Source organism: Rhinoraja longicauda, chromosome 19 (assembly GCF_053455715.1).
Source record: "Rhinoraja longicauda isolate Sanriku21f chromosome 19, sRhiLon1.1, whole genome shotgun sequence".
Classification (NCBI taxonomy): Eukaryota; Metazoa; Chordata; class Chondrichthyes; order Rajiformes; family Arhynchobatidae; genus Rhinoraja; species Rhinoraja longicauda.
This window is the reverse complement of record NC_135971.1, coordinates 31,734,656-31,745,373: the sequence shown is the minus strand read 5'-3', so window position 1 is coordinate 31,745,373 and position 10,718 is coordinate 31,734,656. Positions and strand designations below refer to the sequence as shown.

Below are 10,718 nucleotides of genomic sequence, written 5' to 3'. Positions count from 1 at the left end.
CACTCTGGTGTCAGGACAACAGCCTCCTCTTGAATGTCAAAAAAACTAAGGAGCTGATTGTGGACTTTAGAAGGGCTTAACATCCAAGGACGTACACGCCACTGGAAATAAATGGGTCTACTGTGGATAGGGTAAGCAGCTTGAAATACCTGGGAGTCCACATCAAAGAGGATCTGACATGGACAACACACATTGCCGCACTGGTGGGTAAGGCAAGGCAGCGCCTTTACCACCTCAGACAGCTGAGGAAATTCAGAGTGTCAAGTCAAGTCAAGTTTATTTGTCACATACACATACACGATGTGCAGTGAAATGCACATTCTCTGAGGATCCTTCAATGCAGGAGGAGATAAGACTTTTTTTGCCTTCCATCACAGTGAGGAGGTGCCTGGAGGAGTCACTGTGATGGTTGTTTACGTTAAACTTATGTAATTGTGTGCTTTGTGCTCTTTACTGTCATGACTGTACGTCAGCGACATTTCATTCAAATTTATTTTGAATGACAATAAATGTTTCAATTCAATTCAATTCGTATGTTGGCCTCTCCATCATGTAAGACCTTAGGTCAAAAATATTGCAAACAACTCATCTTCTTTGTAATTTGCATAATTTACTACTTCAAATTTCCCCCTCTTGGTAGACACAAAATACTGGAGTAACTGCTGGACAGGCAGCATCTCTGGATAGAAGCAATGGGGATGCAAAATATCACCCACTCCTTCTATCCAGAGATGCTGTTTGTTCAGCTGTTACTCCAGCATTTTTTGTCTATCTTCAGTTTTAACTAGCATCTGCAGTTCCTTCCGACACCTTCCCCCTCTTGGTACTTGGCCACGTCTAAGTAAGCCATATAAATAACTAATCTAATATATATCTGGAACTCAGCTAGTTATATTTTATTCCGCTTTCTGTTTCAGGTCACTGGTGTTTCCTGAGTGTCCGCTCCCAGTTCAACAATGAGCGAGATCTTGCAACTGTCCACTCTGGGCCGTCCTTTCAAATTGGGAATGCTGTACGACTGCCGAACGGACACTCTGATCCCAGGTACTGGAATGTCATCACACAAATCAGTATGGTCAATGCGGTGTCATACGTTCAGGTTGCCAATCTTACCATGGTGACTTTGACTCTGTGAGTTTCAGTGCAGTTTCCCGATGGGATAAGGATGGTTTGCAAATTAAGTTGCTGAACCCTGGTAAGGCTGATTTACAATATCATTGCCAGATGTGGCATTTTGGGAAGTCAAACGAGGACTGGACCTCAGAGCGAAGGTAGCGCCATGAGGAACATGGTAGAGCAGATGGATCCAGCAGTACAGGTACATATTTCCCTGAAAGTAGCATTACACATAGATAAGGGGGCAAAGGATGCTGTTGGTACATTGGATTTCACCAATCAGGTTACTGAAAATAGAACATTGGACACAAAATGTTAGAGTAATTCAGCGGGTCAGCCAACATCTATAGAGAAAAGGAGTAGGTGCTCATTTTCTCCGGAGATGCTGTCTGACCCGCTGAGTTACTCACAACTTTTTTTGTGTCTATCTTCTGTTTAAACCAGCATCCGGAGTTCCTTCAGACACATAGAATTTTGTCTGTTATGTTGCAATTGTACAAAACATTCATGAGGTCACATTTGGAGCACTCTGAAGGAGAACTGGTCACTCTGTTCGAGGAAGCATGTCATTGAGCTGGAAAGAAGCAGAGATTTACGAGATGTTGCTAGAACCTGAAGGCTTTGGCTATTGGCCAGGCTAGGACTTTATTCCTTGGAGCGCAGGACACAGAAGGGTGGTCATACAGATGTGTTTAAAATCATCAGGGGAATAGATACATTGGACGCACAGAGACATTTCCCCAGGGTAGGGAAATCAAGAACCAGAGGACTTTGGTTTAAGGTGAGAGGAGCCCGATTTAATTTGAAGCTATGGGACAATGTTTACACCCGGAGGGTGATGGGTATATGGAATGTGCTGCCAGAGGAGGTATTTGAGGCAGGTACTCTTACAGCATTTTAAACACACTTGGACAAGTCCATGGATAGGAAAGGTTTTGAGGGAGATAGACACAAAATGCTGGAGTTACTCAGCGGGACAGGCAGCATCTCTAGAGAGAAGCCATTCCTTCTCTCCAGAGATGCTGCCTGTCCCTCTGAGTTACTCCAGCATTTTGTGTCTATCTTTGATTTAAACCAGCATCTGCAATTCTTTCCTTCACAAGGTTATGAGAAAATAGGCCAAATGGACTAGCTTAGATAGGGCATGTTGGTCAATATGGACAATTTTGCTCTATGACTATTAGACAGCATCTGGTAAAAAGTACACTGGGATCACCTAGTCAAGTCAAGTCAAGTCAATTTTATTTGTATAGCACATTTAAAAACAACCCACGTTGACCAAAGTGCTGTACATCAGTTCAGGTACTAGTAAACGAACATACAATGGCACACAAACATAACAGCTCAACGCATAAACAGTTTACAGCGCCCCCTCAGAGTTGCAAGTTACTACTTGCAAGTTACTCCACATCTGGTTAGTGGGAGTCAATCAGGGCCAAAGTGTTCCCATGACAGGTAATGGTAAGGACAGCAATTCAAAAGTACCCCAGTTATTAAGGTGTAATTGAGGTTGGATTTTAGAAAGCATATGATAGGAATGGAAAAGCATTACACATAGATAAGGGGGCAAAGAATCTGTTGGTACATTGGATTTCAGCAGTCAGATTACTGAGAATAGAACATTGGACACAAAATGTTAGACCAGCTTAGATAGTGAGGGAGGATTTCCCTCTGGAGTGTCCAAAGTGTCGTGGGGGGACAAACTTGAAAAAGTAATTGGGAGAGCAAAGTGAGAGGAGATGGTATAATGTGTGTAGGGAGGGTGACTATGTTAAGGAAAATCACAAGCAGATTAAGGGCGGGAGGGTAACCAGACAACCAATAAGGCCCGGAGGGCTGTGAACAATTGCAGCAGGGTCTTGATTAGTTGGCCAGGTGGGCTGAGAATTTAATACAGAAAAATATGAGGTGTTGCATTTTGGAAAGTCTAACATTGATAGGACAAAGACAGTCAATGGTTGGACTCTGGGGAGTGTTGTAGAGTAGAGTGGTCTGGGAGTGCAGGTGCATGGTTCCTTGAAGGTGGAGTTGCAGGTAGTCAAAAAGGCTTTTGGCACATTGGCCTTCAGCAGTCAGAGGATTGAGGATAGAAGTTGGGAGGTCATGTTGCAGTTATATGAGATGTTGGTGAGATCACATTTAGAGTATTGTGTTCAGTTCTGGGCACCATGTTATAGGAAATATGTTGTCAAGCTGGAAAGTGTACAAAGAAGATTTACAGGGATTTTGCCAGAACTCAAAGGTCTGAGCTATAGGGAGAGGTAGAGTAGGCTGGGATTCCATTACTTGGAGGGCAGGAGGGTTGACCTTATAGAAGTGTATAAAATCATGAGAGGAATCGATCGGGTAGATGCACAGGGTATCTTGCCCAGAGTAGGTGAATTGAGGATCAGGGGACAAAGGTTTAAGGTGAAAGGGAAAAGATTCAATAGGAATCTGAGGGATAACTTTTTCACACAAAGGTTGGTGGGTGTGTGGAATGTGCTGCCAGAGGAGGTAGTTGAGGCAGGGACTATTGCAATATTTAGTAAAGTTTGAGAGGAACATGGATAGTACTGGGTTGGCAGGAATATGGCCAAACACAGGTTGATCGGACTAGTGTAGCTGAGACATGTTGGCCAGTGTGGGGAAATTGGGCCAAAGGGCCTGTTTCCAAGCTGTATGAATATATGACTATGACTCCAAATTGAAAACTGTTCATGGAGTTAGAACAAGTCGGGGGTTCTGAAATTAATTGCTCTTATCCGTATTTAACAAAGAGAAGCACATGGCAGAGAAGTCAATTATTCTGATAGTAACATTCTAGGACTTTATTATGAGAAAGGATGTCTCACTGTCACAAAAGTGGATAATAATGGCCAGTTGATGTATCTGAGAGGCAGTGGGAGATCAGGGAGGAGGCAATTTGGTCCCAGACTGTGGTCACAGGTAAGGTGCCATCCTCAGCATACCAGCCAGCATCTGCAAGAGAGAAGCCGTTAATGTTTCAGGTCAGAGATAACTCATCAGATCTGCGACAGGGCGAAAACAATCTAGATCCAGAAAAGACATGGCATGGTGACATAGCCATAGAGCTACTGCCTTACAGCACCAGCGACCCGGGTTCGATCCTGTCTACGGGTGCTGTCTGTACGGGGTATGTACGTTCTCCCGTGACCTGCGTGGGGTTTCTCCGAGATCTTCAGTTTCCTTTCGCACTCCAAAGACGTAGAGGTTTGTAGGATAATTGGCTTTGTGTAATGTGAATATTGTACCGGGTGTGTGCAGTTTGGTCGTGTTAATATGTGGGGATCGCTGGTCGATGCAGACTCGCTGTTTCTACGTTGTATCTCTAAACTAATCTAAAGGTTTGAGAGGGATTGAAATCACAAAGAGAATATCTCTGATAGAGTCATAGTCATAATGTGGAAACAGGCTCTTCGGTCCAACTTGCCCACACCGGCCAACATGTCCCAGCTACACTAGTCTCACTTGCCTGCGTTTGGTCCATATCCCTTCAAACTTGTTCTATCCGTGTAACTGTCTAACTGTTTCTTAAACATTGGGGTAGCCCCGGCCTCGTCTACCCCCTCTGGCTGCTTGTTCCATACACCCACCACTCTTTGTGTGAAAAAGTTAACCTTAGTTTCCTATGAAATCTTTTCCCCCTCACCTTGAACCTATGGTCCTCTGGTCCTTGATTCCCCCACTCCAGGCAAGAGATTCTGTGCATCTGATAGGGTTGGGACAAAAAATGTATGTGGGATGTACTAGAGGACAGAGGATCTAGGGGGTAGAGGAACTGAAAGAAATTTGCATTAGGCGAGAAATAGTATTGGGTGGACTGATGGGACTGAAGGTTGATAAATCCCCAGGACCTGATGGCCTGCATCCCAGGGTACTCAGGGAGGTGGCTCACGAAAAAGTGGACGCATTGGTGATTATTTTCCAATGTTCAATAGATTCAGGATCAGTTCCTGTGGATTGGAGGATAGCTAATGTTATCCCACTTTTCAGGAAAGGAGTGAGAGAGAGAAAATGTGGAATTACAGACCTGTTAGCCTGCCATCGGAGGTGGTTAAGATGCTGGAGTGAATTATTACAGAGGTAATAATGGTGCATTTGGACAGCAGTAAAAGGATAAGTCCAAGTCAGCATGGATTTATGAAAGGGAAATTATGCTTGACTAATCTTCTGGAATTTTTTGAGGATATGATGTAAAATGGATGAAGGGGAGCCAGTGGATGTCATGTATCTAGACTTTCAGAAAGCCTTTGATAAGGTCCCACATGGGAGACTGGTGAGCAAAATTAGAACAAATGGTATTGGGGGTAGAGTGTTGACATGGACAGAGAATTGGTTGGCAGACAGGAAGCAAAGAGTAGGAGTAAATAGGTCCTTTTCAGAATGGCAGGCAGTGGCGAGTGGAGTGCCGCAAGGCTCGGTGTTGGGGCCGCAACTATTTACCATATATATTAATGATTTGGATGAAGGAATTAGAAGTAACACCAGCAAGTTTGCAGATGACACAATGCTGGGTGGCAGTGTGAACTTCGAAGAGGATGTTAGGAGGTTGCAGAGTGACCTGGACAGATTGAGTGAGTGGGCAGATGCATGGCAGATGCAGTATAATGTAGATAAATGTGAGGTTATCCACTTTGGCAGCAAAAACAAGAAGGCTCATTATTATCTCAATGGAGTCAGGTTTGGTCAGGGGAAAGTGCAGCGAGACCTGGTTTCCTTGTACACCAGTCACTGAATGTTGGCGTGCAGGTACAGCAGGCAGTGAAGAAAGCTAATGGCATGTTGACCTTCATAACAAGAGGATTTCAGTATAGGGGTAAAGAGGTTCTGCAGTTGTATAGGGCCCTGGTAAGACCACATCTGGAGTATTGTGTACAGTTTTGGTCTCCTAATTTGAGGTAGGACATCCTTGTTATTGAGGCAGTGCAGCGTAGGTTCATGAGATTGATCCCTGGGATGGCGGGACTGTCGTATGAGGAAAGATTGAAAAGACTAGGCTTGTATTCATTGGAGTTTATAATGATGAGATGCGATCTTATAGAGACATATAAAATTATAAAAGGACTGGACAAGCTAGATGCAGGAAAAATGTTCCCAATGTTGGGGGAGTCCAGAACCAGGGGCCACAGTCTTAGAATAAAGGGGAGGCCATTTAAAACTGAGGTGAGAAGAAACTTTTTCACCCAGACAGTTGTGAATTTGCAGAATTCTCTGCCTTAGAGGGCAGTGGAGGCTAAATCACTGGATGAATTTAAGAGAGAGTTAGATAGAGCTTTGGGGGCTAGTGGAATCAAGGGATATGGGGAGAAGTTGGGCACAGGTCACTGATTGTGGATGATCAGCCATGATCACAATGAATGAGGGTGTTGGCTTGAAAGGCCAAATGGCCTCCTCCTGCACCTATGTTTCTAACCACAAAACACAGAGAATGAATCCACTGAATAAGCATTGTTTTCTTTGATTAATTTCCACTGGTTGATTCAATTTTACAGTTTTGATCGCTGTTTTATTCTATAGGTGTCACCTTGTGGGACTTACAGACACTGCAGAATAACCTTGATCGTTGTGATCAGCCCAGCACCGAGTTTCACATCATTGCATCAGACTCCATGGAGAGGAAAGCCGCTGCCCTCAATGTGTCAGGGTCACTGAAGGTGAGTCTCCTGAGTGGATTAGTGGAGGTGAAAGGGTCGGCAAAATATCTCAGTGACACAAAGGAATCTAAGCAACAAGCACGAGTTACCCTTCAGTACAAAACAACAACCAGGTTTGAGCAACTGACGATGAATCACTTAGGGAGACAGAATATTACCTACCCGAGTGTGTTTGATGAGGGCTCAGCGACCCATGTCATTACAGCAGTGCTCTATGGGGCCCAGGCCTTCTTTGTGTTTGACCAAATGGCTTCATCAGCAGAGAACACACAGGATATTCAGGGTAACATGGGGGCAATGATTAAACATCTCCCTAACATTGCGATTGAGGGCGAAGCCTCCGTAAAAATGACAGAAGAACAAAAGTCTCATTCTGAGAAATTTAGCTGCACCTTTTATGGGGATTTCTCACTGAAGAACAATCCCACCACCTTCAAAGATGCCATCAAAATCTACGCAACCCTCCCAACCCTCCTTGGCCCAGGCGGAGAGCATTCAGTGCCCATCACAGTCTGGCTCTATCCGCTCAATAAACTCGACTCAAAAGCTGCCCAGCTGGTGAGGGGGATCAGCGTGGGACTGGTCAATCGCTGTCAGAGTGTCCTGGAACAGCTCAGTGAGGCCGTGATGAGGTGCAATGACTTGATGAAAGAAAGTGTCGCCGATCAGTTTCCTGAGATCGGGAATAGGATACTGCACTTTCGAGAAATCTGTCTGGAGTACACACTATTTTTCCAGGGGAATTTGGCGAGGGTTCTGCCATCCATTCGGGGCGGCGGGGAGGAGGAAGGATTACTGGAGAATATGCTGAAGAACAGGGAACAGTCACCATTCAAACACCAGGCACTGATCACGTGGCTGGATGACAAGGAACGAGAGATGAAGGTAGTGAGACGTTACCTCAGCGGATTTAAAGATGTACCAATTGTGAAATCAAAGGGCGAGTTGGATGACAAGTTGATGGATCCAGCAACAGATTATGTTGTCTGCTTCACATTTACAACATTACATCGGGAGGACTTCTACCTGTCAGAGGCAAACAACCACCTCCAATCTCTCACAGCTCAGAACATGCAGGTACCCAATCCTGCTGACGGAGCCTGTGCAACAGGACACAGCGAGCACTGGTTTAACTCTCGGTCTGTCTCGCAGAAAATGAACGAGCTATTCCGATCATTCCTGGATTTTGCCACAGCCAATAGAGCAGATGAGAAAGTAAAATTCCTTGTTAGTTCTGTGCAGAATGATAGCAAAGTGGGAGCATCCATTTACCTGTATGAGAGAGGGTTTCTGGAGAACCAGTGCTTTGAACCTCCGTCACAGCCAGAGATACCAACGGTTAGTGGTACAACGCATGACAGTGTGACGCTGCAGTTACAGCCACCAAGATGTGGTGCCGGTGAGATTGTGGGCTACAAGGTAGAGTACCAAGTTAGCCAGCAGGAGGAATGGACAATTCTGGACACACCTGATCAATGCCACTCCTTCACAATACCTGGGTTACAGCCACACCAGGAGTATCACATTCGATACAGAGCAGTGACCAAGGTAGGGGTCAGCAAGGCTAGTGAGAGCTGCAAGAGCTTCACCCGGCCGGCAAGCCCACCTGGTAATCCGGTCTTCCAGGATTGTTCACCCAATCCAACACTGCACTGGGACAGACCAAGTCAGATTGGAGCTGATGTTAATATAATTCGGTACAGCATTGAATATAGAGAAGAACCGTTAGTTAATTTCGACATGAAAGGTGGATCATGGGAGGAAGTTAAGACAACAGACACACAATGCTACTATCGTTTAGAGGGACTGAAACCCACGACTGTCTACCGAGTCCGAGTGTCTGCTGAGTGTGGAAAAACAGGATCTAGTGCAGCAAGTGAGGAGGTTTTAATAAAAATAGAAACCACATCAGTCAGAATAGCCCAAAAAATTCTCAAAGACACTCAATTAATATCCAAAGGAAACCCTTCTATTTACAAGCTCAATCTACAGGTGGAGGTAGCTGATAAATCCAAACAGCTTATGAAATACTCCTTTGGAAAACCCACCACAAAACACACAATGAAGACAATTATGGTTCTGGGATCAACTGGGTCAGGAAAGACAACCCTCATCAATGGGATGATCAATTACATCTTGGGCGTGGAATGGGGAGACAACTTCAGATACAAGTTGATACAGGAAGAGACAGGAAAATCCCAGGCTGAGAGTCAGACATCCTCCATCACCGCCTACCAGCTCCACCATCAGGTAGGATTTAACATCGATTACTCTCTGACCATCATTGACACGCCAGGATTCGGAGACACCAGGGGCATCGGCCGGGATCAACAGATCACTGAGCAAATCCGTGAGTTCTTCACTTCCCCACAGGGTATTGATCAGATCGACGCCATGTGCTTTGTTACTCAAGCCTCCCTGCCTCGCCTGACTCACACACAGAAATATGTCTTTGATTCAATTCTTTCTATTTTTGGCAAAGATATTGCAGAGAACATTCAGATCCTGGTGACGTTCGCAGACGGACAGCCTCCCCCCGTTCTGGATGCCCTGAAATTAGCTGATGTGCCGTGTCCCAAAGACAAAACGGGTCTGCCAGTACACTTCAAGTTTAACAATTCAGCCATTTTTGCCCAGCGTCCAATCTCTGGAAACTGTGGCAACGAGTGCAGATCCAATGACAGCGGAGTAGGGGGAGAGAACGATGATAACTTTGATGCAATGTTTTGGAAGATGGGAGCAAACAGTATGAAGAAATTCTTCACAGCTCTGAACACAATGGAAACCAAAAGTTTGAGTTTAACGAGAGAGGTTCTGAAGGAACGTAAGCAGTTAGAAGTTGCAGTGATGGGATTGCAGAAGCAGATCCGATTTGGTCTCGCCAAACTGGAAGAACTCAGGAAAACGCAACAAGCTCTGAACCAACACCAGACCGAGCTGGATGCAAATAAAAATTTTGAATATGTGATTGATGTTACAATTCCAGTACAGACGGATATCAGCGGGACTGGTAATTATATAACCAACTGTCAGAAATGTTTCTTTACCTGCCATTATCCCTGCGCCATTCCTAACGACGATTGTAAACGTGGTTGTGCTGCAATGGACCGAGAAGGGAAATGTATGGTCTGCCCGGAAAAGTGCATCTGGAGTGTTCACTTCAACCAAAAGTACAAGTTTGATTATGTTAAGAAAAAGCAGAAGAGGACATACAGTGCGCTGAAAGAAAAGTACGAGAAGGCCTATGGTGCGAAGATGTCCCAGCAGAATATTATGGAAACACTTGAGCAGGAGTTTGATGAGGTTGAGAACACAGTTCTGGAGCTGATTGAACAATTATCGGGCAGCATTAGACGTCTTGAAGAAATAGCTCTGAGACCAAACCCATTATCCACCCCAGCTTACATTGACCTCATGATTCTGTCTGAGAAAGAAGAGGTGAAGCCTGGGTTCTTGGAGCGAATTCAGACACTGAGGGAAGTAAAGGAACGGGCAGAGTTAATACAAAAGGTAGCAAATAATGAGAAAATGCTACCAGGGGAGTCGAAGGGAGGTCCAACGGGTGGGAAACATGCTGGAAAAAAGCAACAAGGAATATTTTCGCAAATTAAATATTGGTTCACTCCCAATGTAGAGGATAAACATGCCAACTGTTCCCAATAGAGGGTGCAAATGTTTCACTCAGCCCATAAACAATCCATTCTTCTAATTCCCCTTCCTTCTCCTGCTTCACCTTCCCACAGCCTCTCACACCACACCTTGCTTCCTCAATGCTGCCCCACCCTCACCCGCTAGCTGCCACCACTCTGGTCCGTGGCTTGTCACTACCAGGCGCTACCTGGAGTGGCTTCTCATCCAAGTACCACATCAGTACTTCAGGAGAGCCTGAAGAATCTATCCACAACCCTTCCCGTTCCACGTCCCCGCGCGGAAAGCTCACCTAAA

The 10,718-nt window shown here is 45.1% G+C and overlaps 1 protein-coding gene across 1 annotated transcript; it reads left to right on the top strand.

Annotated features, from left to right (window-relative positions):
* Positions 1 to 956: 956 nt before the first annotated feature.
* Positions 957 to 10,436, top strand: LOC144602944 (uncharacterized). Its single transcript, XM_078416067.1, has 2 exons — positions 957 to 1,044; positions 6,637 to 10,436. The coding sequence occupies exons 1-2, from the start codon at positions 957 to 959 to the stop codon at positions 10,434 to 10,436; spliced, it is 3,888 nt and encodes a 1,295-aa protein (XP_078272193.1).
* The last annotated feature ends 282 nt before the right edge of the window (positions 10,437 to 10,718 follow it).